Source organism: Rhizophagus irregularis, chromosome 29, assembly GCF_026210795.1.
Source record: "Rhizophagus irregularis chromosome 29, complete sequence".
Lineage (NCBI taxonomy): Eukaryota > Fungi > Glomeromycota > Glomeromycetes > Glomerales > Glomeraceae > Rhizophagus > Rhizophagus irregularis.
Genome location: NC_089457.1, coordinates 42,027 through 68,334, shown reverse-complemented (window position 1 = coordinate 68,334; position 26,308 = coordinate 42,027). Strand labels below are relative to the sequence as shown.

The following is a 26,308-nucleotide window of genomic DNA, read 5'->3' as shown; positions in this document are numbered from 1 at the left end:
CGATTCAGGTGTCGATAAAATTCCAATGGTTCGGGGTTGAACGAACATAACATTCATTCAATATTGGACCTATCTTTACCGGATAACTTGACATATAAAGAAAGTACAAAATGGATTACTTAGTCAAATGTTTTTTTATGAGAATAGAAAGCCCTTTGAGCACACTTTAAGTAGAATGTACTCCGAGGAAGGTCGGTACGACCGAAGCCTTACACGATGGGTTATGGTAGTAACTTATTGACTAGACTGCCATTGTGCTTAACCAGCCTCTTGCAAGACTGTGCGACCGAAGCCTTACACGATGGGTTATGGTAGTAACTTATTGACTAGACTACCATCGCGCTTAACAGTTTGCAAGCCCAGAAGAATATACTTGTAATAAAATATGACTTACGTTCGAAGAAATGATTAAAAGCTCGTTGATAGCGTTGTTATCCCTCTAAAATATTGTACAGTAGAGTTGAGAAATTTTCCCGAGTTGGCCGAGTATTTATCTCATTTCATCAGTATACGTCATACGTGAGCGAGTAAAAACTGCGCATTTTTTCAGGTGATCGGTCTCACTCTCACATGACGGAGTTTCTATGCAACGAAACCGAGATCTTTCCTTTTACAGAGATAAGTTAGTAAGAAATCAAGGTAATGATAAATAAGGTTTAACTACTACCTTCTCCTTTTCATCGTATAATTTCGTTCCAATATAATTTTGATCCACCGTTTTGACATTCAACTTTAACCTTTTGAAGATGTAAAGGTATAAGGATGTGAGTAATTGTAAAATGTGAGTGATAAAAAATATTATAGGCAAATCTATGGGAAGCTCAGCACGTTGACCAGATACTTCTTGAACAGCACGTTGACCCTTCAGAAGCGCAATTATGCAAAATTAAAGATAAATATAAAAAACAAAACTTTCTTTTGTATTTCTTCAGACTTGTCTGGAACATGAGTTTGTACGGCTCTCATAACTCTCACATGACGGAGTTTCTATGCTACGAAACCGAGATATTTCCTTTTACAGAGTCAAGTTAGTAAGAAATCAAGGTAATGATAAATAAGGTTTAACTACTACCTTCTCCTTTTCATCGTATAATTTCGTTCCAATATAATTTTGATCCACCGCTTTGACATTCAACTTTAACCTTTTGAAGATGTAAAGGTATAAGGATGTGAGTAATTGTAAAATGTGAGTGATAAAAAATATTATAGGCAAATCTATGGGAAGCTCAGCACGTTGACCAAATACTCTTGAACAGCACGTTGACCCCTCAAGAGCGCTATCCCATTATTTGCCCAGCACGTTGACCAGATACTTCTTGAACAGCACGTTGACCCTTCAGAAGCGCAATTATGCAAAATTAAAGATAAATATAAAAAACAAAACTTTCTTTTGTATTTCTTCAGACTTGTCTGGAACATGAGTTTGTACGGCTCTCATAACTCTCACATGACGGAGTTTCTATGCTACGAAACCGAGATATTTCCTTTTACAGAGTCAAGTTAGTAAGAAATCAAGGTAATGATAAATAAGGTTTAACTACTACCTTCTCCTTTTCATCGTATAATTTCGTTCCAATATAATTTTGATCCACCGCTTTGACATTCAACTTTAACCTTTTGAAGATGTAAAGGTATAAGGATGTGAGTAATTGTAAAATGTGAGTGATAAAAAATATTATAGGCAAATCTATGGGAAGCTCAGCACGTTGACCAAATACTCTTGAACAGCACGTTGACCCCTCAAGAGCGCTATCCCATTATTTGCCCAGCACGTTGACCAGATACTTCTTGAACAGCACGTTGACCCTTCAGAAGCGCAATTATGCAAAATTAAAGATAAATATAAAAAACAAAACTTTCTTTTGTATTTCTTCAGACTTGTCTGGAACATGAGTTTGTACGGCTCTCATAACTCTCACATGACGGAGTTTCTATGCTACGAAACCGAGATATTTCCTTTTACAGAGTCAAGTTAGTAAGAAATCAAGGTAATGATAAATAAGGTTTAACTACTACCTTCTCCTTTTCATCGTATAATTTCGTTCCAATATAATTTTGATCCACCGCTTTGACATTCAACTTTAACCTTTTGAAGATGTAAAGGTATAAGGATGTGAGTAATTGTAAAATGTGAGTGATAAAAAATATTATAGGCAAATCTATGGGAAGCTCAGCACGTTGACCAAATACTCTTGAACAGCACGTTGACCCCTCAAGAGCGCTATCCCATTATTTGCCCAGCACGTTGACCAGATACTTCTTGAACAGCACGTTGACCCTTCAGAAGCGCAATTATGCAAAATTAAAGATAAATATAAAAAACAAAACTTTCTTTTGTATTTCTTCAGACTTGTCTGGAACATGAGTTTGTACGGCTCTCATTAAACGATTTGACCAAGCGCTATCTAGTCCACTCCAATCACCAGTAAATGGGGTGAATTAATCAATATATCTCGTTTGAGATATAAAAAATTTTGATAAGTTGGTTCTTCATATTTTTCAAGATAAGATAAAAGAGCTGGAAAAAAGTGGTTAGATCCAAAAACAATATTAATAATCGAGCGGCTTGGAAAACCAAAAATACCTTTGTAACCAGATATTGTACAGTAGAGTTGAGAAATTTTCCCGAGTTGGCCGAGATTATATAGAGCGTACGGTGAGCTATGTGCGTAGCATACGGTGCGACATGTAACAGTTGACGTGGTACAAATGTGACAAATAACTAAACAACACACTCAAATCACGTGATAAATATATGTTATATGACACATCCCATTACTTTAATGCATAGTCACGTGAAAGCGTCACACCCGTGTACAACGTATACGCGACACCATAGTGACCATACAGACGTACATAGCTCACCGTACGCTACATGTTTCCTGCGTACCGTTGGCCGAGTATTTATCTCATTTCATCAGTATACGTCATACGTGATGTACTGCGAGTAAAAACTGCGCATTTTTGATCGGTCTCACTCTCACATGACGGAGTTTCTATGCTACGAAACCGAGATCTTTCAAAAAAAAAAAAACTCTCTCCCCTTTCCGTTTTTTTTAATACAATTCCGCAGTAAGCGTCAAATTTTCTCACACAAATAAAATTTTTTGAGGAGCGAGGATCACGGGGTGGCCTCAACGGAAAGGCCTCCTCTTTAATATCACTTTTCGCCCCTTGAGAGAGATGTGGGTGAATTTCAATACCACACCACAGAGCCTACTCCCTTTATTATGTCAAATAATAGACGCGCCTGCATTAATTATCACAAAAACCTAGAATTATACACAAAAACCGTAGATACACCTACCCATACACCTTCCCCCAAGGCTTATCATGCAGAACTCCTATTTAAGTCTTGGAACGAATGCAAAGTCAAACAAATCTATTCCCATCGCCAAGGTATTTCTTACACGGTGAGATACCAGGCCAACGGACATTACAATGTGCTCTCGATGCAAAGTAAATACATGTATCGAAAACGATTTGAAAATTTACAATTCAATCGTAGTAACAAAGTTAACACCGCCCTGAAACAAAGGGATCGATACTGGTGTAAAAGCAGAAGAATCCCTTTCCTAAGACACGATGGTCGTTTCCTCAGACTTTCTGACAAATATTACCGTAATCAACGTGGAATTCTGAGTTCGTTCTCGGATGTATACATCAAGCCTATTAAAAATTTACGTTACATAGAACAAAAGAAAGCTATATGTTTTAAATCTTAGTGTTTATAAATTTTCAATTCCTTGGTTCATTCAAACTTCCAAGGCTTGGAAAAAACGAAACCTGGCTGTAGAATCTGGTGATTCTTCACAAGACACACCCACATCTTCGTCGTCGAATCCAATAACTCCTACTATTTCATTACCTGCTATGGAAAAAAATCTACCGACAGTGGGTTCGTACGGACCTTACAATTTCGACATCCCCACGGACCTTTTACCTTACGTTCCTCCTGGACACCTATATGTAAACAAAAAGGCTAAAAGGAGTAAAATTATCCCGCCTGGAAGTCCAGAATGGATTGATAAAATCAAAGTAATCCAACAAGAATACGAAACCTATTATGAACTATTGAAAATAGCCGAAGATCAAAAAGCTAAATTTCTTGGTACATCATCTAAACATTTACACAAGAGGAAAGGTCTAGTATCTGACCTCACCAAATATACAGACACCTTTGACAGGAAATTCACCAGTCTCCTTAATCGCCGTGCATGTTGCACAAAACAAAAAGCTATAATGCAAGCGAATGAAGATTTCAAGACATTCCAACCCGATTATTTCGAAGTGTGTGATGCATCCGCACCTCAATATGAAGACAAAGGGGGTCGTCTAAAGCCGTGTTCGATCATGTGACTTGACATTTTATGAATAAGCCATTTTTTTATGAACTAAGATTAATGTAAGTATGAAAGTTATAGAATAAGTGTATTTTGGCCTGCTTTACAAGTTTACTTAGTGAAAAAAAGCTGGTTTTAAACACTGTTTTTGACTTTACATATGAATGAATAATCTTTGCCGATCATATCCAAAAATGGATGACGAAAATGAAAAAATTCAAATAAGTCAAAAACGGTGTTCAAAACCCCATGTTGCGCACTAAGTAAACTTGCACAGCAGGCTAAAATACACATACTATGTGTAACTTGAAAGTTTTATGTATTGGCGAAAAAGTTTTATTTGTAAAAAATAAATTTTTACAAATCACGTGATCGAACACGGCTTTAGACGACCCCAGACAAAGGCAACACTTCAGACGAAACTACCACTCTTGAGTTGCGCCCTAACAAACGCAACACTATTTTAGTCTCACATGATTCTATCAACTTTTTACAGTAGTAGAAAGTAGAAAATGAATACCAAGTATTTTCCTGGTTACAAAGGTATTTTTAGTTTTCCAAGCCGCTCGATTATTAATATTGTTTTGGGGTCTAACCACTTTTTTTCCAGCTCTTTTATCTTATCTTGAAAAATATGAAGAACCAACTTATCAAAATTTTTTATATCTCAAACGAGATGTATTGATTAATTCACCCCATTTACTGGTGATTGGAGTGGACTAGATAGCACGGTGGATCAAAATTATATTGGAACGAAATTATACGATGAAAAGGAGAAGGTAGTAGTTAAACCTTATTTATCATTACCTTGATTTCTTACTAACTTAACTCTGTAAAAGGAAATATCTCGGTTTCGTTTTTTATTTTTATTTTTATTTTTATGTTTCAGAGAGTACGCAGCCGTAGTACAAATTATCAGAACAATAAAATTTAACAAAAAAATGCAGCGAGAATAATTCTAACACTACGAACCAAATCGCAAGCTGGTAAACCAGACAGACAATGACTCCTGACCTTGAAAGGGAAAGAAACGGAGTCAATCCAAGATCGCCTCCAGAACTCCCCGCCAATGGAAGGAAATAAAAACAATCGAACAAAACTAATTAAACGATCCGTATTTTTCTTTCGGCCTTGTTAAAGACCGCCACCTGTAAATACTGTCATAGGTGGAGTGTTTCACACTATTCAAAATTGTTCTATATAAGAGGGTGTCTATGATGTAGAATAGGGTTGTTATTGATTCTACAAGTAAAAAAAAAAAATCTAGACTCATTACAAAAAGAAATAAAAAAATAATTTGAATTCATTTAACCCAAAAACTGGGAGTCTGTAAATGTAAAACAGCAGTTGGGTAATAAAATATCTCCTTTGAGATATACGGGTTCTTCTAAAAAAAAACAGTAGTTAATATGGGATTCGGGTTCTTGTCCGAATACCCTAAAGATCGTGATTTTTTGTTAATGCGTTTAGCATGAAGGACTGAAGGGAGCTCTAGAAATACTGATTAGGGTAAGTGACTTAGGATAAGTTGATTAGATTTAGCGCAAAGATTTGTATTTTTTGTTCGCAGTTCTCTGCTTCTGAATGTCAGATTCTAAGCTCGCTAAAAAAACCACAGAGGAAGTAATATAAGTTTACATTACGTCTCATTATGATGAACTTTTAATTATATTTCCATGATCGAGAAAATGTGGGTTACCATTTTTGAAAAGGTACCGTGCATGCCGATTCCGCGTATTAACAAAGTATAATATTTAAGCCATATAATGCTTTTATCCAACTTAAATTTTATATTAAATTTTTTTTTTTTATTAAAAGGTAATTACAATTAATGTAAATATAAATAAACTACATAAAGTTTCTGTCTAAAAAAATTGTTTCAGATATATCAAATTTTGTAAAAAAAGTTAAAATATATCATCATCAATATTCCATTTACCTTGACCATTACCTTCAACTTTTTCCTTGCCAGCACGTTCTCTTTCTTTCCAATATTCATGATTAAACTCCCAATATAACTCGCCAGTATCTTTCTCAATCTTCTTTGTAAACCATCTTGGAACAAATTCTTTATCTACTCCTTGTTCTCTTTTCTTTCTCTTTTCTCTCTGTTTTTCTTCTAATCTAACCTTCTCAGTACTAGCTAAATCGTAATTGCCTAATTCCATAGCTCTCTGATCAGGTCTAAGACGACTATCAGTAGGAGCTATCCAAGGTACTAAATTTCCAGGCAGGTCATTTAATGTTATAGCAAAGGGTGTTAAATTAAAAGGCATTGGTTCTTCAGGTGTAGGAGATTTTTTCCATAAAAGTACGATAGGTCTTCTATATTGCAAGGAAGAAGGGCTTATTGGTGTCATAGGTATTCCATCTAAACTATTGCTATTTCCTGCAGTATGATGCTGATAAGCGTGCTCAGCAGCTTTATCACTACCCAAATCAACTTCACTAGCACCACTCAAATTAATATCACAACGTCTTGCAATTAATCTTTCATTCCATCTGCCAGCAATTTCCCAAACCTCTTGATCATTTTCGCCATCTTTAACAAAACCTCTTATCTCAAAAGCATCTTTACCTCTCCAACCTCTTGCTTTGAAAGTGAGTACACATTTATCACCGGTTAAATGATTTGTTATAATCATGTCACCATAATGATCTATCCATGGAGTACCTACAATTAAATTATTCACGCAAGTTGTAACCTTTTTCCACGAATAATGTTCAATAAATACTTCTCCATTTTCATTTGCCGGCTTCTTCAATGTATCAGGTAAAGATTTTGGCCAATAATCATTTAATACTTTTAAATTTACATGTGATACACCTTGTGGTAATATTTCAAATGATTTTCCCCAAAACTTTGATTTTACGTCCACCTCGGCAAAAAAATCATAATTTGGTGATTCACAATAACATGCACTTATTGGCTATTCGGGTATGTGAGGAAAAAGAGTGAAGTTACGTTAATATGAATAATAAACATATCTTTAATGGGTTTTTTTGTGATACTTACCGGATGATGACTAACTTGTTCCGAAATATATCTAAATGCTTTATCGGGTCTAACATATTCATATGTCTCTCCCTAATTGATTAATTATAAAATTAAAAATAGTTTCTAAAAATCTCCGTATACGATCCTACTTTACTTACCAATAACGGATTAAACGGTTTAGCAATTCTACCGACAGTGCTTGAATAATTACTCATGGCAAAAGCAGCAACATATAAAATTCTTTCGGCGCTATTTTGTTGTCTGCTAGCAGAATCCAATAACTCACTATATTCCATATCTTCAGCCATACGCTGCAACATACTAGTAGGTTCATTAAAATAAACTGGTAAAGTAATTTTACTTAAATCTTTACCTATACTATTTTTTAATATACTCCATAATGATACTTCGGGCCTCAATGATTTTTGATCTAATGGCAACCTCTCTCTAATATGTTCTGGATATCCTAAATATGAATTAGATATATATGGTTGCAGGGAGGTAGAATTAGGTAGACTAATTCCTTCTGATGATAATTCAGAAGGTAATTTTGTAGCAGATTTGTTAATATCTTCATTAACCGAACAACCATCAAATGCATCGTAAAATTCTTCATCAGAATCATATTCATCCGCCAAGGACATTGAAGAAGTTGTGATCAGATTTTCTCCACTCGTCGTCGATAACCCATTAGTAACAACGGTTAAGTCCACAGCACGTGACTGAAACTCTTCGCTCTTTCTCACTTCCATTTCACTAGATTCCCTCTGTATTGGCGTACTATTCGTTGGAGATATTAATCTTAATTGTTTTTTTCTTAATTTTTCTTCTTTAACATTATCTTGTATGATCTGTTCCATCTCATTGCGTTCAATAAATAAATCTCTCATACTTTGTTCCCATAATCTTTTGATCTCTAATTCTTTATCTAATTTTTTTCTCCAATACTCTTCCCTTTCTTCTGTCATCCTAAGAATTTCTTCGACATAATTTTGTAATAAATTTAATGATTTACTAAATGTTTCAACCAATGCTCCTTCTTTTGTTTCATTACCTTCTTCCAACGAGGATGATTGTAGTGGTAACATTGTAATTAACGCTTCAAGTTGTTGATTTTGTAAAAGAAATTGTGCTTTTGCTGAATTAATTGTCATTTGATATGAATCTTCATATGGTATTGTTTCTACTTCGATACTATCATCCGATGGTGATCTTGATCTTGATCTTTGATCATTATTTTGTTGAGAAAGACTTTCGGTTCTTCCAACTCTAGAATCATCATCTTTAATTTCTCCTGTTACGTTACGAGAAGTGGGTGACACCATTCCTCCATCTTCTCTATGATTTTGTTGTTGCCATTGAGTAGATTGAGTTAAAGCAATGGTCCATTTTTTTGCTTCAGAAGGATGATTAGCTCTTAAATGATATCTTATACTTCCCTTCCCTATGATATCGAATCTTTGTCTATCAGAAGAATCAATAGAAATTTTTGCTATCTTCATATTTATACTACCTCTACATGAATTTCCCGCATCATCTTGATTTTTAAAATATGAAAGAATACAATTCTCTAGGACAAACCATCTACTCTTATATCCACCAGCATAATTTGTCCATTTATTTAAATAACCTTTTAATTTTGGTGGTTGATTAGATTCCAAAGTGGTTACTATTGATGTGGTTGTTAATAGCGGTGTAATTTGTTTTAATAAAGATTTAATATCATCATCTTTTGTCACTTCTATTGCCAACTTCCCCTTACGATCTCTTATTCCTACATCTGCTCCATGATCTATACAAAATTTTACCATTTCTATGTCTTTTTTCCGAGCAGAATCATGTAACAATGTTGCACCTGTTGTTGAATCTTGATGATTTATATCCACTAATGCTACTGCTCTTGGATCTGAAAATAAACTATATAGTCCTGAATAATTTGAATTAGTTATATATTGCTTAAATAATGATGTTGCATGTTCAACAAATTCGTCTCTGCTTTCTTTATACGAAAATGGAAAGAAAGAAAAAAGGAGTTTAATATTGAATAACTTTTTTTTTAAAAAAAAAAACCTAACGAAGGCCCTTTCATTCCATTACCTTTTAAAATATTGGCAATTTCCCGATTTTTAGCCAAATCGATAGGTTGTTTGCCATCCACATTCATTATTGTATCATTAATATTTTTTTGTTTTAACAGTAATTCAATAACATCGATTCTACCTCCCTTTGATGCATAATGTAATGCCGTATTCCCTAATTGGTCACTTTGATTTAGATCAATATTTTTCCCAACAAAATTTGATATGATGAACTCTATTGTGTTGGTTGTGGCACATTGTACACCTAAAGTTAGTGGTGATGGCAAATTATGTTGTGATGAGGTTGAGGAAGTGGGAGTGGAGGAAGAAGTAGAAGAAGGAACTGGAAGAGTGTACGTTGATATTAAAGTTTGTAATGTTGAAGTGTCTCCTATTAACGTGGAAAAAGGGTTAGTATGCGATTTAATAAGAAAAAAGGAAATCCTGGTTACGAAATTTACCTGATCGGAGTGCTTCTAACAGTTTATAAGTTTTTAAAGAATCTTCAACAGCTAAAAAAAAAACCAAAAAAAATAAAATAATAAAAATAAAATAAAAAATAAAAAACAATTTCTTAAGTTAAAAATGAGGAAAAAAAACTATTAATCACCTGCATTGGAATTACTTTTTATAGATAACCTTAAACTTGGAGTTGATACTCTTCTCTGTTGTTCAACTTGTTCAACTTGTGGCGTTGTTGTCATAATTATTAATTTCAAAATAATTTTTTGAATTTTTAAAAAAATTAAATACTTGAAATAATGATATTAATTAATTAAACTGATAAATAGAAAATTAAACATTCTAAATCGGAAAGAGAGAATAAAAAAAAATGATATTACTGTGCATAATTTGTTTGTTACAAAGATATGTGCATATGCACAAAATGAAATAAAATGGCTTAGCTTTTATCGTGGTAAGTTTTAACATTTTAACTTTAAAAGTTTGAATAATCATGCGTGATCGATATTAATTGGCTGATATAAATAAGCATTAATCGACGTTCATTTCTATATTTATTTCATAGTAATTATTCATGCAAAAAAAAAAAAATTTCTTTACAACTCTCAAAATGAAGTTTAATCAATTTGTTTTAATTGGTTTGATAACACTTTTATTGATTACATCGGTATCTGCGCTTCCTTCTTGGTTGGATTTTTATAAGAAAGTTAAACAAGAACATGAAAATACAAAACGTGGGTATCACAGTTTTTTTTTTCATTACAATATATCAGATATATATTCACGCTACATAATTCGAAAATTGTTATAGGACAAGATTTTCCACAAATCAATATTGGAGGTAATCTCTTTATATAATGTATATAAATATGAATTAGAATAGTTAATTAACTTAGATACTTTTCATAGTAGGAGTTAGAAAACAAGAAAGTGAAAGCGAAAATACGGACAAGCCTCTTGCGGAACGTAAGTTTGCCTGGGTTATTATTTATGATTTTTTATGGTTGAAATTTTTTTTTTTACCAACAACGATGATTTTTTAGTGTGATGATGCATACATAATACATATATAAATTAATTACATCATTTGCATGTGATATAAATAACTGATGCGTTTAATTAACGAATACAAATAAATGTCCAGATTTGACAAATTAACATAAATTGGAATTCCTTTATTTACTGCTAATACTTAAAAGCATATGAATAAAAAAAAAATAGCATATAAATAAAAAATATTATATGATAAGATTAATTCATTTATTAACAGAAGATAATCCTGCAGCTATTCTCAATGCTTCAACAGCACCTGAATAATCATAATTCTCTCCACCATTCGCCTTAACGGTAATAAGATGTTGATGAAAAATATCGGCAACTGGAAGCGGACACTCGGATTCCGCAGCAAGACGTCGCATATGGCCAACATCTTTCAAAGCATTAGTAACTGTAAATCCAGCTTCAGTAGTAAATGTATCTTTTTGCATTTTTTTACCTAATAAATAAATAAATAATAAATAAATGAAAATAAAATGAGAAATATTAATACTGTAAGGTACTTAGGTACTTACCATAATTCTGAAAAGGTCCGAATGGAAACAATAAATCAATAAATTCCATTAATTTATCCCTCCCAATACCAGTCTTTTCAGATAAAGTCATTCCTTCAGATAATAATTCAACTGCTCCTATAATGAAAAAATTTCCAACTAGTTTAAAATTTGCGGCTTTCGCCACATCTTCACCAACAGTAATTGATTTTTTCCCCAAAACAGGTATAAATAACGGCATAACATGATCAATGGAAGGTTGATGACCTGAAGTAATTATAATTAATTGAGCATTCTTTGCACCAATGGGTGGACCCCATACAGGACAACAAAGAATGTGAACATTTGGAATTTTTTCAGCTTTTTCTTTTATATTAACAATTGTTGCCGGATAAATAGTGCTCGTTTCAATTAAAATTACATTTTTTCCTTCATTGGGTTTTAATGATCCTAATAATTCATTATAAACTTGATTGACTGCTTCATCATTTGAAAGTGAGGTAAAAATAATATTAGCTTGTTCCGCAACTTGTTTTAAAGATTGAGCTGCGATTGCTCCGATTTTAACAAGTGATTCCGTTTTTGAGATTGTACGATTATAAACTATAAGAGGTTCTCTATTTTGAGATTTTAAATAATTTTGCAGATTCGTAGCCATGTGAATACCCATGGCTCCTAAACCTATAAATGCAATTCTATCTGAAGATGCCATTTTTTCCTTTGAAACAAAAACAAGAAAAAATTGGGACGTCTTTTAAATGATTCTTTAAACAAATTTCAATCTCAAAAGGGTAAAATGTTTTCCTAGAATTATTAAGCAAAGTTACGCCCGATTACTAATAAATCTCTTAATAACAAAATTATTTTCGGAAACCTTTTTTTTAAAAAAAAAAGAAGTTATTTCGAAAAATGCTTAACGATATTATAAGATTACATATAAGAGACATATATATAATTCTTAACTTCTTTAGTTAAGAATCAAGTAATAATAGATAGATGATATTACAACTATACTATAATCAGGTTTATGAGATTACTAATTATTTTTAGCAATTAATAATCAAAGCAATTTTAAAATAGCACATAATAATTCCCTGATCGGCACCATTTACAAATGTAGTTGTATAATTGATGGCTTTGAAAATTTGTTCTGTAAAATTTTTTTATTATATCCTAGCTTCGGTCTATCGGCCGATCATTTATCCGATCCTAGTAAAATTTTAATTAGCCAGGATTTAACTAATACGTGTTATGAATTTTTTGATAAGGAAAAACAATTTTTTTTTTGAAACAAAAAAAAATAAATTTTAGATCACATTTAAATGATTCTTTCAAGCATACTGTATTCCAACCTCAAAAAGTTAAATGTTTCTTAGAATTATTAAGCAAAGAGATTACACTTGATTACTAAGAAATTTTTTTTTTTTAGAATAAATCACATGTTTAAACGAAAAATGATATAATAGCCGGATTTGTTGCCGGGTTATACATGATCTGCACACCGGTAATTAGCGCGAAATACTGTTACCCCTGTCGCACTAATGTTACTCATCATACTAATTTTTGAAATTTGTAAATGACCAGGAATTCGTCCGGGAAATCTCTAATTTTAGTTTAAAGTTTAAAATAGAAATCACGAGATTACCCATTTATTTCACGGAAACATATTCATAAATTGATTATTAATTGTTAAAATAATTATCATCATTCATCTTTTTCAATAATTTGAAATTTGGACAACAAATTTTCATTGCTTAGTATTAAAGAAGTTAAGAACTATATATAGTATATGTCTCTTCTGTTTATATATATATTTTTTTATTGAATGTGATCTTATAATATTTGTACCATTTTTTTCAACTTTCTCAAATCTTATTTTGTTGTAATTAACCGAAAATAATCTGTGTGCAAGATCATGTGTAACCTAGTATTAAATTTGGCTACCATTTTTTCATAGGATTTATAGTGTAGATCAATAATCAACACTCAAAAATTATATCAGGTTGTTTTTTTGTAAATTGTCCAGTTTTTTTTAAAAAAAAAAATGAATTCAAATAACGATAGCGAAATGTCCGATAACTTTAGTGATTTTCCAGCAGAACAAGTAGCTACTCCGGTTCTAGAATCCCCTGACGGAATTACTGAAGAAGATTCCACTTACATATCCATAACCGAGAATGAAGATAATTCAGGTAAATTAAATATCATTTTTAACATTTATTTGTGCCATTAATTATTATTCAATAAAATTAATAAATTAAAAAATCAATAGATGATTCTAATGAATCAAATACTGATATTTGGTTAATGGGAAATAATTCAATTAATCCAATATTGGGGATTTATCGATTACTTCATAGAACATTGGAAATACAAGAAGAATCTGATAACGAAAGTAGTTCAAATTCATATTCAAATGAAAATTATAATAACAATGAAGTTGATGCTGATGGTATGAATAAAGGCGAAATATTAATGAAATCGGGAGAATTCGGAATTGTGAGGGTTACTTTTAAATTATTTTACCCACTTTGATTTTAAACAAGAAAAATATTATTTACCGATCAATTTTTATTAATTTAGATTGAACCTTCTCCGGATAAAGGATTGAATGCAGAAAAGTTATTTTCAAAGAATGCTTGTCATCAGCTTATGTTAAGAGAAATATTACCAGGTCGATTTTCAAAAATTTCTTTTGGAAAAGTAAGAGTTCAAAATAATTATATTTTTAATTCAATATTTAATAATTTTCATATTTATCGTTGCATCAAAATTGTAGAATTTTAGACCAAATACTAATGGAGAAGTTGCAGTTAATTATGGTGTAAGAGCATATTCAGGACAATATTCCCTAGATGGTTCATTCTTTTATACTTGTTGCCAAGATTTTCGTGTACATATTTATGACACTACAAATCCTAATGTATTTAAAGAAACGAAAACAATTGTTGGAGATGGAAGATGGACGATTACTGATGCTAATCTTAGCTCAGATAATCAATGGTTAGCATACACAAGTATTACACCAATTGTATATTTGGCAAAGACGGACCCTAACGTTGATTTTCAAATACCTCTCGATTTCTCCAAAAGATTGTCATATAATTATGGGGTAAATTAATAAATTAAAGAAAATTTTTTTGCAAAATTTTTTAATTAGGAATTTTATTATTATTATAGTTATGGTCAATTCGTTTTTCAAATGATTCTAGAGAGTTAGTTGGAGGTGCTAGCGATAGTAGAATTTATGGTAAAATTCTTTCGATTATTATTATTATTATTATTTTAAATTTATCGTGTTGGTATTTAGTAACTTTTTATGTAGTTTATGATATCGAGACACGAAATGTCCTTCTTCAATTAGATGGACATGATGATGATGTCAACGCAGTATGTTTTGCAGATGATTCATCTCATATTCTATTTAGTGGTAGCGATGACACTTATATTAAAGTTTGGGATCGTCGATCAATGAGAGGTGGTAAAGAAAGCGGTGTCTTAGTGGGACATACTGAGGGAATTACTTATGTAACCGCAAAAGGTGATGGAAGATATTGTTTATCTAATAGTAAAGATCAAACAATGAAATTATGGGACATTAGGTAATTAAAATAATTGAGGTTGATCGTAATTTATGTAAAATTTTATTAAATAAAGAATTTTTCGTAGGATGATGGTTTCCGGTGAAAGATTTGAGAATATGCAATTGGAAGATTATAGACAAGGGTGGGATTATAGGTAAATTTAATTCAATAATAATCCATTGTTTGAACATATAATTAATCTTAATCAAAAAAAAAAAAATGCCCTAAGGTTAAATAATTATCCTGGTGATCGGCATTTTAAACATCCCCAAGATGTGTCTGTAATGACATATCGTGGTCATAGTGTATTGAAAACATTAATAAGATGTCACTTTTCACCGATAAGTACTACCGGACAAAGGTAATTTTAACTTTTTATTCCTCCAAAATTATGATTATATGTATTAATCAAACTTTTATTTAATCAAATTTAAAACTAACCATTGTATTTCAACAAAAGGTATCTTTATACTGGATCGGAAGATGGCCGTGTCAGAGTAAGCATTTTACGGAGCTGAATTAATTTTTCAATTTTATTTCCTAAGTATTAAACTTTAAAATTAATTCCAGATTTTTAGTCTTGATGGTCGCATAATACAATCTTTAGATGTGATAGAAGCAATACGTAATGAAAGAAATCGTAATACATCTCGGCCAATATATTTACATCGACCAGTAACAAGAGATGTTAGTTGGCATCCTCATCTACCACTTATGACTTCAACTAGTTGGTCGGGGCCTCATCGTGACTCTGGTGTTATTGTCTGCCATTCTTATAAAGAACCAGATCATTAATTAATATATTAATTAATGATCTTATGATTTGTATAATAAAGTATACTGTACGGTAAAAAGTTATTTAATACAAGCATATGTACACACATAGTAAAGAATTCGGATTAACTGAATGCCATCAGTTAACTCCCGAAATTTCTTCTTCTATGATTCTTTCTATGATTCGTTAATTCTCCATTACTCTTAACTTGACCATATATATTAATTAACTTAATTTGCACAAAGCTCAATATCTTTCCATTTGGTTTATAAATTTTAATACTATTAAGTTATTACTTAGTGCGCATGCCAATAACATGAAGTTTATATTACTTTATTAATCATAAATAACAATATTAAAGTAATTGACTAATCCGTTTTTCCTTTATTTTCTTTTACTTGAGTCTCTTAATCTTTCTTTACCTTTACGAACATTTGTCTTTTTTTTCACTTCTTTCACCTCTTTCACCTCTTTATCTTGCATCATCACCTCCCTACTTTGCTCATATTTTCTGTTTCTTCCTCTATCACGAGAAGCTTTCTTATATTTTTTATCATCTTCGTCTATTTCCTGCGACATTTCTTCAGAATCAGAGGACTGAAAAGAACTACCTAGATATGAAGATTCATCACTGATCATATTATCACCCGATCCAATACTACTAATCTCATCACTATCATAGATTTCCTTAGCTCCGTCATCACTTGTCTCGTCATCACTCAATTCTCTTCTTTTCGTATAATCCAGATTATTTAAGTTACTAACATTGCCTTCTTCATCTGTTCCAAAACCTAACAATGAACTTTGAGAAGAAAGCATATCATTTAACAATTGTGATGGAGTATGCTTATCTAATCCATAATTATGTTGAGGAGGTAATGTTGGTGTTGATGAAGTCGAAGCACCTACTCCCAAGTTCTTTCTTAATCGTGTCATAGGTCCAGGAGATGGTTGTCGTTTATTTTTGTCATCTAACAAACTATCTAAGTCCGGAATTTTTTGTTCAGTTTGTGTTATTGTAACCGTAAATGGATATTCTTTCTTCAAAGAACAAAATGTTAAATTTATACTTCGTATTTTTAGGTGAATATACTGTACATTTTTACCTGCATTAATGTTAACGTATCTCCATCAAATATTTCAATCTTATTATTTTTTCGTATTATTTTGCTTCCTTTCATCATTGCATTGGATCCGAGCTAAGCGAAAAGAATTTTTGTTGTTTATTGCATTAATAACATTAGGATGTTTAAATTACTCGTTACCTACCGCGGTAACATAAACTCGTCCATTTTTTACTTCAAACGAAGCTATCAATAAAAGAATTACAATAAATATTATAATACGTTATTTGTTATGTAATTATAGATATTTACCTTGCTTTCTACTTAACGTTTCATTTTCAATAAACCCTGAAGATCTTCCAAGTTCTAAAGTGTTTGGTTCAGTGAACCCAAATGTTTTATCAATTGGATCTAAAAAATGTAAAACTACATGAATAGGCATTATTATTACATTATATCTTTGAACTAATTCTGGATAAAAAATCTTTTCTTGGATGTGACATTTAAGGATAGGAAATCTTGCTGCGCCACAAATCGCAACACACCTCGGCTTTATGTTTATGGTAACACAGGTGACATATTATGATAAATATAAGAGTTTGCGTACACGTGATAAAGTGTATGAGCGTGTAGTCACGTGATTATAATAAGACTATCAATGGCACAAAAATTTAAATGAGAAGCCCAAGAATAAAGCACTTTAGTTTGAATAATTATGTATTATTTTGTTATTATTTTCGTAAAGATATATGAAAACATACAGTGGGCTGCCAAAAGTGACCGACCACCTGAAAATTAATGACATCAGTTATTTTCATTTATAATTTTTAAAAATTAGAAATATAAAAACCTTATTTTTAAAGTATTTTTATACTTAATTAATAATAAAATTATGTATAAATATCTAATTTTAATGTGAAAAAAAAAATTGACTTTTTAACCAGAGCAGCTAGAGCAAAATAGATGCCAAAAATCAATTTTTCAACTAAAAATTAGCTTATTTTCAAAAAATCAGAAAATTTTAATCAGCAATTTTTGGAAAAATCTGCTTTTAAATCATGAATTTTGATGAAATTTTATAATTTTTATATGTAGATCATCAATTTTACCAATTTTTAGGAGTGGATTTCTCAGCAACTACTAATCAAATTTTCTGATTTTTTGAAAATAAGCTAATTTTTAGTTGAAAAATCAATTTTTGGCATCCATATGGGCCGATTCAACGCATAAAATGGATTTGGCCAACATTATCGGATATTTTAAGGGAAATTTGGCTAAAATTACGGTATTTTCGGCCAAAATTACAGCATGTCCAACAGGTGGACAACAGGTTTTTGAGGAGACGATAGATGATTATTATTATAACTTTATACTTATCTTGCCAAAAATAATAATTTTGTAACTAAAGTAAATTTGTTAAGCTTTACAATTATTGTTATATAGAAAAAAAATACTTCATTGAAATTTTTTAACAAAAATTTTAATAAATAACAAATTTACTACTTAATGCATCAAATCTTTCCCATTATGTATTTTACTACAGCTCTTTCTGGATTAAAAAGTCAATTTTTTTTTACATTAAAATTAGATATTTATACATAATTTTATTATTAATTAAGTATAAAAATACTTTAAAAATAGGTTTTTATATTTCTAATTTTAAAATAAATATAAAAATTATTAATAAAAATAACTGATTTTATTAATTTTTAGGCAGTCGGTTACTTTTGGCAGCCCGCTTGTGCTTTATATAAATTTCAAATATGTTAAATCAATAAATGATAAAATGCTTTTTTTAAAAAATAATATTATATTTTCCAGTAGAAGATTAAACTTTCGGCTAGTAAGTGATTCGCAAATTTTTTGGAACTTTTTTTGATATTTTCTCCAAAATATAATATTTAAAGTCTCAAATAAAAACTATACCCTGAATGAACCTTAGTTAAAAGGTAAAAGTATTTAAAAATAATATATTTTTTTTAATATTTAGTAATTTACAAATGTTTTATTAAACACGATATATCTGAATAAAGACAAAAATTTTTTTGGTGTTATGATAGTTAATTAAAAGTCATATGATTACACTCTTCCCTTAAATGCAAAAAAATTTAACTTAAACTAACTGCAGGTTTAGACTTTCCTTTCTAGACCAAGAAAGTTAAATCCCGATTATTATTACCTTCATTTGTTTATTTAAAATAAACACTATGCTCGCTCTTTTTTTTATACTGCTATTTCATTTGGTTTTTTTTTTTATATTATTTTTTTCTATACAAATTATTATTTTTTTTTTTATAATAACAGTCATTGAACATTTCAGCAAAATTAGTGGTGAGATTTTTTGTACTATGATATTATAATACAAATTCTTAATATGATATAGTCTTTAGGTAAATAATATTTATTTAATATTTAAATTTGGCTAAATTAGTTTGATTAGTTAAAATTTATTAATTTTTAAATTATAATTCTGGTCGAAATTTTCTTAATTCTGGTAAGGATTACGTAATGTCGAAATCTAAATTTCATTAAAATCAGAATTTTCAGGTCAAAGTAACACTATATTTATACAATGTAATACTTTTAGGGGATGCTAACAGACCGGTCCGATCAGTCTCGGTTGTCTTCAATCGTCTACGTCTGAACTGCATCGGGAGCATCCATCACGGTATGATAGATTGCTCATCATGGCATCCCAAAAAAATTTTAGTCTTAGTCGCATAATTTCTACCGGAATTAACAAAATTCAAAATTTCCTTTTTTGGAAATCTGTGTAACCTTGTGCGACAATAAATTTCAATTTTTGCGAAAATAAAAATTCCTTTTTTTGGAATTGTGTAATGTTACATAACTGTAATTCTGGCCGGCACTATGAATTTTAGTTAAAAAAATTTCGTATAGAACCGTCTAATAGGACTGACGGTCCTATATGGTCCAGTCCAAAATTGGTCCCTAGGACTGGACCACGGTCTGGTCGGTCTGGACCAGACCGTTAACATCCCTAAATACTTTTTCCAACAATAGTAAATATGTTTGTTCAAGGTTTGAAAAATATTTTTAAACTTTTTAAAAGTCAAAAACTTCACTTTATTCAGTTGCATCTGGCCAGTAAAGGTTGTCAATTATATGGTTATTTTGATATAGCAAACTAATAAAGTATTAAGAAAACTTTTTTAACTTTTTTCTTTTGCTTATTTTTTTTAGATAATTTCTTAATATACACTAGTGTGCGAAACACGAATCACGTGACTATAATTTGTCACCCATGTCACACCTAGTTTTCCATTTTTACTATTTATTCTAGGGACTTTGAATTTTTTTAGTAGGAAAAACCTTATTTGTCACATATTATATGTCACTTCTACTAATTTCAGCCAAATTTTATAATTCCAGCCAAAAATTACCATAATTTCCAATTTTGGAAATTAGAGTAACGTTACACAATCCAAAAAAAGGCAATTTTATTTCTCTGTAAAAATGAAAATTCATTACACAAATTTCTAAAATAGGAAATTTTTTATGCAGATCACCAAAAAATGATAATAATCACGTGACCCGTGTTTACACACGTAGTGTACAAATAGAAATAGTCTTTTTTTTAAATACAATATATTATAAATATATTTTATTTTAACATTACTTTAGATATAAAAAAAATATTTTCCTTTATGATTTTTTTGACATGTTCCTATGATTGTAAAGAACAAATGAAAGTTGTAAACAAAATTCGTTATTGTTGACAAAAAAAAATACATACTTCTAAAGCAACAAGATGACTAATTGAAAAATCCGCTAATGGGATTGATGCTTTATCAACCACCATTTTTGTCGTTTGAAATGCCCATAAAGAATATAATCTGTCATATCTCAAATTCATGAAATATGTTTTCATCAAATTACCTGATTATCAGAAGATACTTTAATACTTTAATACACACAAAAATAACAACTTTCTATATAATCTCTCATTTACCCATATTTAAGAATATGTCCTTCTCTAGGATCTCTTTTTCTTCGTAACTGTTGATTTATCGATTTTTGTGCTTTTAGCTGTACTTTCATCTCATCTTTTTTATGTTATAATGGTATGCTACAGAGGTTTGAATTCTGAGTTAAGGATTGGTATACTTTCTATTAGTGCTCTGAAAAAAATCCGATCTGATCTGGATCCGCAGATTTGATCTGAGCCAGATCCGATTCAGTTTTCAAAATTCTGATCTATAGATCAAATCAGATTTAAAAAAATCTGATCTGATCAATTTTGGATCAAATCAAATTATAACACAAGAAAATCTGATCTGATCTGAACAGATTCAGATCAAATTTTTTTTAAAAAAACCTTTTCCTGGATGAACGGACGAAGCCGGACGACCAAGATTTAAAAGAACGAACTAGGTAAGTTTGTTTCTTTTTTTTTGTTATTTTTACTTGAGAGAACGTAATTAACGGTTTTCTTCTTTTTTAGTAGGAAGTCTGAACAAACGAAGCCTAACGACACGACCAGGATTTAAAAAAAATGAAATGAACTATAGTAAGTTTGTTCCTTTTTTTTAAGTTTTTTTTTATTTTTTATTTAAGGGAACGTAATTAACATTCCCACTGGTCAGAATAGTCCATTTTGGCAAAATTTTAAATTGCCAAATGTTGGACGAAATTTGGTCTGACCTTAGCCGATCAGTACCAAAAAAATCGGCAACTAATTATATAGATGATTTGCACCATAACGCCTGCCATTTGTCAACAAATCGATCAGTAGAAATTGGAAACAAATTGGTAAAATCAAATTGACGATTGTTAATAAACCTAATAATTGATTACTGATTTTAATTTTATAATAATTTATTAATTAAATTTTATTAATTCATTTTATTAAAAATTACATATTAAATTAATATATAGCTATCTATCATCTATATACACCATCCACCATCCATCATCCACCCATCATTCTCACCTAACCTGATAAAAATCTGTAGAAAACCTACAAAAAAAGGAGGAAATGGTTAGTAACCTATTTTTTAAATAAAAAAAGTTAAAGTTTCAAAAGAAACTTACCCGATCCAATAAAAAGTCGAAGGGGAAATCTACAAAAAAAAAGAAGAAATGGTTAGCAAACCGATTCTTTTATAAAAAAAAATTTCGAAAAGTTTTGAAATAGTTCGAAACTTACCCGATCTATCAACCCGAAGTGAAAGCCTACAAAAAGAAAAAAGAAACGATTAGTAAATTGTTTCTTTTAAAGTTTTGAAATTAAATCAACTTCGAAACTTACTATCAACCATTCCATGCCCTAAACCCCTATTATACTTTGAGAGCATCTTGAATCTACAAAAAAAAAGAACGAAAATGTTAGCAAACGTTTCGTTCAAATAAAAAAAGAAAAAAAAATTTTCTAAATACAAACGAACGTTAGTAACGTTCGTTAGATAAATTAATGAAATATTTTGAAGTTCTACCTTCGAAATGCCATGTTGAACTCATCCTGAAACCTGATCGAGGAGATTTTGGCGTCCATATTGAAGCCGATTTCCTACAAAAAAAATAAAAAAATGTTTAAAATAAACGTTTTTTATTAAGTTTCAAAAAAAAAACTTTGAAACTTTACTTGTAGGATTGGTATTCGAATCGGAGCTAATTCTCTACAAAAAAAAATAATAAAAAATAATAAAAAAATGTTACTTTAAACGTTTTTTTTATTAAATTTTGTAAAGTTTCGAAAATTCGAAACTTTACCTGCGGGATTCCGGTATCCGAATTGGAGCTGATTTCCCTGCAAAACAATTAATAAAAATAATAAAAAAATGTTAAATTAAACGTTTTTTATTAATTTTTATCAAAAAGTTTTGAAAATTCGAAACTTTACGGTATCCCTACAATAATATTAAAAAAAAAAATGTTAAAAAACGTTTTTTTCAAAGAAGTTTCGAAAATGAAACTTAACTGGAATGTCGGCGTCCACGCTAAAGCCGAATTCCTATACAAAAGTAAAAAAAAAACGTTTTTAATATTAAAAATGTTTTAAAGTTTTGAAACTTTATTTCAAAACTTACCTTTGGAAGTATCCACACCAGAACTGATATCCCTACAAAAAAATAAAAAAAAATGTTAATTTTTAACATTTTTTATTATAGTTTAGAAATTTTTCGAAATTTATCTTTGGGGTTCGGTATCCACACTGGAACTGATAGCCCTACAATTAAGTATAAAAAAAAAATGTTAAAAACATTTTTTTTTTTAAAGAAGTTTCGAAAATGGTTTGAAACTTATCTGGAATATCGGCATCTACGCTGGAGCCGAATTCCTATACAATAAAATAAAAAAATAACATTTTTTAATATAAAAAAACGTTTTTAAAGAAGTTTCAAAACATTTATTTCAAAACTTACCTGGAATATCGGTATTCACGTTGGAACCGATTTTCTACAAAAATTAATAAAAAAACGTTTTTTATTAAAAAACGTTTTATTAAAGTTTTGAAACTTTAGTTTTGAAACTTAATTGGAATATCGGCGTCCACGTTGGAGCCGAATTTTTATATAAAAAAATAAAAAAAAAACGTTTTTTTTATTAAAAAACGTTTTAAAAAAGTTTCAAAACATTTAGTTTCAAAACTTAACTGGAATATCGGCGTCCATGCTGGAGCCGATTTCCTATACAAAATAAAAAAAACGTTTTATTAAAACGTTTTATTAAAGAAAGTTTTGAAATTTTTTTCAAAACTTTACCTAGGGAAACAGTATCCACACTGGAACCGATTTCCTGCAAAAAATATAAAAAAGAAACGTTTTTAGTTAAAAACGTTTTTTTTTAAAAGAAAGTTTCGAAATTTTTCGAAACTTTACCTGTAATATCGGTATTCACGCCGGAACTGATTTTCTTCACTAAAAGTATAAAAAAGAAACGTTTTTTAATGTAAAAAACGTTTTTTTAAAAAAAGTTTCAAAACTTTTTTGATTTAATAAAAAGTTATCGAATTCAATGTGTATATTTATGGATGAAAGAAAGAGGCGAAAAGTTTAAAAAGTTTAAAAAAGTTTATTTTAAAAAGACCCGTAAAATGTCAATCTGGATCATCTGATTTTTTCAGTCATTTACCAACTGATTTGCCAAATTATTGCCAATTAGTTATTGATTTTTACCGTTTGGCAAATTTGGCAAAATTATGTTGATTTATATGACCAATCAGTATAATTTTACTGAATAATCTTAAAAGAGCAATTTTTCGTATAACAATCAGTATAAGTTGATTTTTCACTAAAAGACTGAATAAGTTTTCGTTTAACAATCAGTATTAGTTGATTTGTGATTGATTTTACCAATTTTTGCCATTGGTCAAAAAATGTGACAAATCACATAACTAATCGGCAAAAATTATGCCAAAAGCTCTTAACGGTCGAAAGTTTTGATTTCGACCAGTGTCCCTTTCTTTTTTTTTAGGAAACCTGGACGTGAGATGAAGGAACGACCAGGATTTAAAAGAACGAACTATGGTAAGTTCATTTCTTTTATTTTATTTATTTTTTTTTACTTAAGGGAATGTAATTAACGTTCCCTTTCTTTTTTTTAGGAAACCTGGACGTGAGACGAAGCTGAATGACCAGGATTTAAAAAAAAGAACGAACTATAGTAAGTTCGTTTCTTTTTTTGTTTTTGTTTTTATTTTTACTTAAGGGAACGTACTAATTAACGTTCCCTTTCTTTTTTTTAGGAAACCTGGATGTGAGACGAAGCTGAATGACCAGGATTTTAAAAAAAAATGAACTATGGTAAGTTCATTTTTTTTTTATTTTTTTTTTATTTTTACTTAAGGGAACATATTAATTAACGTTCCTTTTCTTTTTTTTAGGAAACCTGGATGTGAGATGAAGCTGAACGACCAGGATTTAAAAAAAAGAACGAACTATGGTAAGTTCATTTTTTTTATTTTTATTTTTATTTATTTTTACTTAAGGGAACGTAATTAACATTCCCTTTATTTTTTTTTAAGAAATCTGGACATAAGACGAAGCTGAATGACCAGGATTTAAAAAAAAAATGAATTATGGTAAGTTCGTTTCTTTTATTTTTATTTTTTTATTTTTACTTAAGGGAAGCATGGTTACGTTCCCACTTTTTTTAGGAAACCTGGACGTGAGACGAAGGAACGACCAGGATTTAAAAGAACGAACTATAGTAAGTTCATTTCTTTTTTTTGTTTTTTTTATTTTTACTTAAGGAAACATAATTAACGTTCCCTTTTTTTTTAGGAAACCTGAACGTAAGATGAAGCTGAACAACCAGGATTTAAAAAAAAGAACAAACTATGGTAAGTTCATTTTTTTTTTGTTTTTTTTTTATTTTTACTTAAGGGAATGTACTAATTAACGTTCCCTTCCTTTTTTTAGGACAAGGATCAGATCCGAACCAGATTCAGATTAAATTCAAATCGGATTCAAATGGATCCAAACCAGATTCAGATCAAATTGAACCAGATCTGATCAGATTCGGATCAGATCAGATCTATTAAAATAAAAATCAGATCAGATCAGATTTAAGCTGAATCCGGTCTGAACTGATCTGTTAGGAATACTACCTTCTATGACATAACTAAGGTCTGGCCTCTTTATTGAATTTTTATTGGCATGATTCAATGTTAGTTTGTATTCCTTTTTTGAATTAGAGAATATTGGACAGGAGATTGGATGAAGAAACTTGTAACAGTACTCATTCTCAATCATCTTTTGTGATGCAATATCTGGAATACAGTTATACCTGTAATGTGTTAAAAAGAATATTACAATGTAACTCATGAGCAGTTATTATAAATGAGTTAACTTACAAATCATTAAATATATATACCACTATTCTGCTCAATTTCGTTTTGCCACCATTCATAAAAACGTCATTACAAATAAAATGGTCATTATATGTTTCACGAAGATGTAGTAAAATTGACTGTGGAAAAGGAGATTCTTGAATTTTGTATGGGTTGGTTAACATTATTTCCTCCCATTCTTTAATAGTAAACGAAGAATATGGACAAGGCCAGTAGAATACCATTATTGATGATAAAGCTCTAAAAACAACAGAAAAATGATCAACATAAATCATTAGCTGATCAATTTTACGAACACTTACAAAATTTTATAAATGTCATCATATTTCAACCCTTCAGTTTTTGCTTTTTCAAGTGCTTTCATCTGGTATTCTCTAAATCTTTTTGATACATTGATAGTACCAACAACCCATTAAAAAAAGGATGCAGATTGTGAGATACGAAAAATAATAAAAGCATAAGGGACAATTGATGCGTGCTGTCTATAATTTGTTCGGAATTAGAAAACAAATCCTTTTCAAGATTGGTAAAATCAAAAGTTATTTCTTCATCTTTCTTATTAGAAGAAGAAGAAAACTCAGAAGAAGACCTTTTGCCTGAATAATTTGTTTTCGTAGTACTATTCACACGCTTTTTTGT

The 26,308-nt window shown here is 30.2% G+C and overlaps 8 protein-coding genes across 8 annotated transcripts; 3 read left to right on the top strand and 5 right to left on the bottom strand.

Annotated features, from left to right (window-relative positions):
• Window positions 1-53: 53 nt before the first annotated feature.
• OCT59_019388 (uncharacterized protein) lies at window positions 54-2,363 on the bottom strand (the record flags this gene model as incomplete). Its single annotated transcript, XM_066143498.1, has 13 exons — window positions 54-86; window positions 395-439; window positions 536-607; window positions 668-862; window positions 935-1,012; window positions 1,073-1,142; window positions 1,247-1,334; window positions 1,448-1,484; window positions 1,545-1,614; window positions 1,719-1,806; window positions 1,920-1,956; window positions 2,017-2,086; window positions 2,191-2,363. 13 exons carry the CDS (start codon window positions 2,361-2,363, stop codon window positions 54-56), a joined length of 1,056 nt encoding a protein of 351 aa, XP_066005238.1.
• Window positions 2,364-3,585: 1,222 nt separating this feature from the next.
• OCT59_019387 (uncharacterized protein) lies at window positions 3,586-4,359 on the top strand (the record flags this gene model as incomplete). The annotated part of the gene is made up of 2 exons (XM_066143497.1): window positions 3,586-3,621; window positions 3,694-4,359. 2 exons carry the CDS (start codon window positions 3,586-3,588, stop codon window positions 4,357-4,359), a joined length of 702 nt encoding a protein of 233 aa, XP_066005237.1.
• A 1,797-nt stretch (window positions 4,360-6,156) lies between these two features.
• Window positions 6,157-10,296, bottom strand: OCT59_019386 (uncharacterized protein). Its single transcript, XM_025319783.2, has 6 exons — window positions 10,030-10,296; window positions 9,881-9,931; window positions 9,439-9,810; window positions 7,500-9,340; window positions 7,360-7,431; window positions 6,157-7,273 (listed from the first exon to the last, which is right to left on the bottom strand). Exons 1-6 carry the CDS (start codon window positions 10,121-10,123, stop codon window positions 6,251-6,253), a joined length of 3,453 nt encoding a protein of 1,150 aa, XP_025172968.1. The 5' UTR covers window positions 10,124-10,296; the 3' UTR covers window positions 6,157-6,250.
• Window positions 10,297-10,466: 170 nt separating this feature from the next.
• OCT59_019385 (uncharacterized protein) lies at window positions 10,467-11,041 on the top strand. The gene is made up of 4 exons (XM_066143496.1): window positions 10,467-10,615; window positions 10,693-10,722; window positions 10,794-10,847; window positions 10,925-11,041. The coding sequence occupies exons 1-4, from the start codon at window positions 10,492-10,494 to the stop codon at window positions 10,927-10,929; spliced, it is 213 nt and encodes a 70-aa protein (XP_066005236.1). The 5' UTR covers window positions 10,467-10,491; the 3' UTR covers window positions 10,930-11,041.
• OCT59_019384 (uncharacterized protein) lies at window positions 10,964-12,442 on the bottom strand. Its single transcript, XM_025331177.2, has 2 exons — window positions 11,453-12,442; window positions 10,964-11,376 (listed from the first exon to the last, which is right to left on the bottom strand). The coding sequence occupies exons 1-2, from the start codon at window positions 12,141-12,143 to the stop codon at window positions 11,138-11,140; spliced, it is 930 nt and encodes a 309-aa protein (XP_025172970.1). The 5' UTR covers window positions 12,144-12,442; the 3' UTR covers window positions 10,964-11,137.
• Window positions 12,443-13,475: 1,033 nt separating this feature from the next.
• Window positions 13,476-15,810, top strand: OCT59_019383 (uncharacterized protein; the record flags this gene model as incomplete). Its single annotated transcript, XM_025319785.2, has 10 exons — window positions 13,476-13,623; window positions 13,704-13,930; window positions 14,015-14,134; window positions 14,211-14,543; window positions 14,612-14,681; window positions 14,757-15,033; window positions 15,101-15,169; window positions 15,245-15,376; window positions 15,476-15,512; window positions 15,586-15,810. 10 exons carry the CDS (start codon window positions 13,476-13,478, stop codon window positions 15,808-15,810), a joined length of 1,638 nt encoding a protein of 545 aa, XP_025172971.1.
• Window positions 15,811-16,082: 272 nt separating this feature from the next.
• OCT59_019382 (uncharacterized protein) lies at window positions 16,083-17,300 on the bottom strand. Its single transcript, XM_066143495.1, has 4 exons — window positions 17,167-17,300; window positions 17,060-17,100; window positions 16,897-16,989; window positions 16,083-16,831 (listed from the first exon to the last, which is right to left on the bottom strand). The coding sequence occupies exons 1-4, from the start codon at window positions 17,294-17,296 to the stop codon at window positions 16,175-16,177; spliced, it is 921 nt and encodes a 306-aa protein (XP_066005235.1). The 5' UTR covers window positions 17,297-17,300; the 3' UTR covers window positions 16,083-16,174.
• An 8,042-nt stretch (window positions 17,301-25,342) lies between these two features.
• OCT59_019381 (uncharacterized protein) lies at window positions 25,343-26,033 on the bottom strand (the record flags this gene model as incomplete). The annotated part of the gene is made up of 4 exons (XM_066143494.1): window positions 25,343-25,353; window positions 25,427-25,605; window positions 25,673-25,909; window positions 25,972-26,033. 4 exons carry the CDS (start codon window positions 26,031-26,033, stop codon window positions 25,343-25,345), a joined length of 489 nt encoding a protein of 162 aa, XP_066005234.1.
• Between the last annotated feature and the right edge of the window lie 275 nt (window positions 26,034-26,308).

Excerpts from the sequence above, each read along its gene's own strand:
- OCT59_019385 (XM_066143496.1), top strand. The coding sequence starts at position 10,492 with ATGAAGTTTAATCAATTTGTTTTAATTGGTTTGATAACACTTTTATTG. Across the intron at positions 10,616-10,692 it reads AGAACATGAAAATACAAAAC|GACAAGATTTTCCACAAATC; the intron begins GTGGGTATCACA and ends AAATTGTTATAG. Across the intron at positions 10,723-10,793 it reads TCCACAAATCAATATTGGAG|GAGTTAGAAAACAAGAAAGT; the intron begins GTAATCTCTTTA and ends TTTTCATAGTAG.
- OCT59_019386 (XM_025319783.2), bottom strand. The coding sequence starts at position 10,123 with ATGACAACAACGCCACAAGTTGAACAAGTTGAACAACAGAGAAGAGTA. Across the intron at positions 9,932-10,029 it reads AAAAAGTAATTCCAATGCAG|CTGTTGAAGATTCTTTAAAA; the intron begins GTGATTAATAGT and ends TTTTTTTTTTAG. Across the intron at positions 9,811-9,880 it reads GTTAGAAGCACTCCGATCAG|GAGACACTTCAACATTACAA; the intron begins GTAAATTTCGTA and ends CCACGTTAATAG.
- OCT59_019382 (XM_066143495.1), bottom strand. The coding sequence starts at position 17,296 with ATGCCTATTCATGTAGTTTTACATTTTTTAGATCCAATTGATAAAACA. Across the intron at positions 16,990-17,059 it reads GACGAGTTTATGTTACCGCG|CTCGGATCCAATGCAATGAT; the intron begins GTAGGTAACGAG and ends CTTTTCGCTTAG. Across the intron at positions 16,832-16,896 it reads ATACGTTAACATTAATGCAG|AAAGAATATCCATTTACGGT; the intron begins GTAAAAATGTAC and ends TGTTCTTTGAAG.
- OCT59_019384 (XM_025331177.2), bottom strand. The coding sequence starts at position 12,143 with ATGGCATCTTCAGATAGAATTGCATTTATAGGTTTAGGAGCCATGGGT. Across the intron at positions 11,377-11,452 it reads CGGACCTTTTCAGAATTATG|GTAAAAAAATGCAAAAAGAT; the intron begins GTAAGTACCTAA and ends TTTATTTATTAG.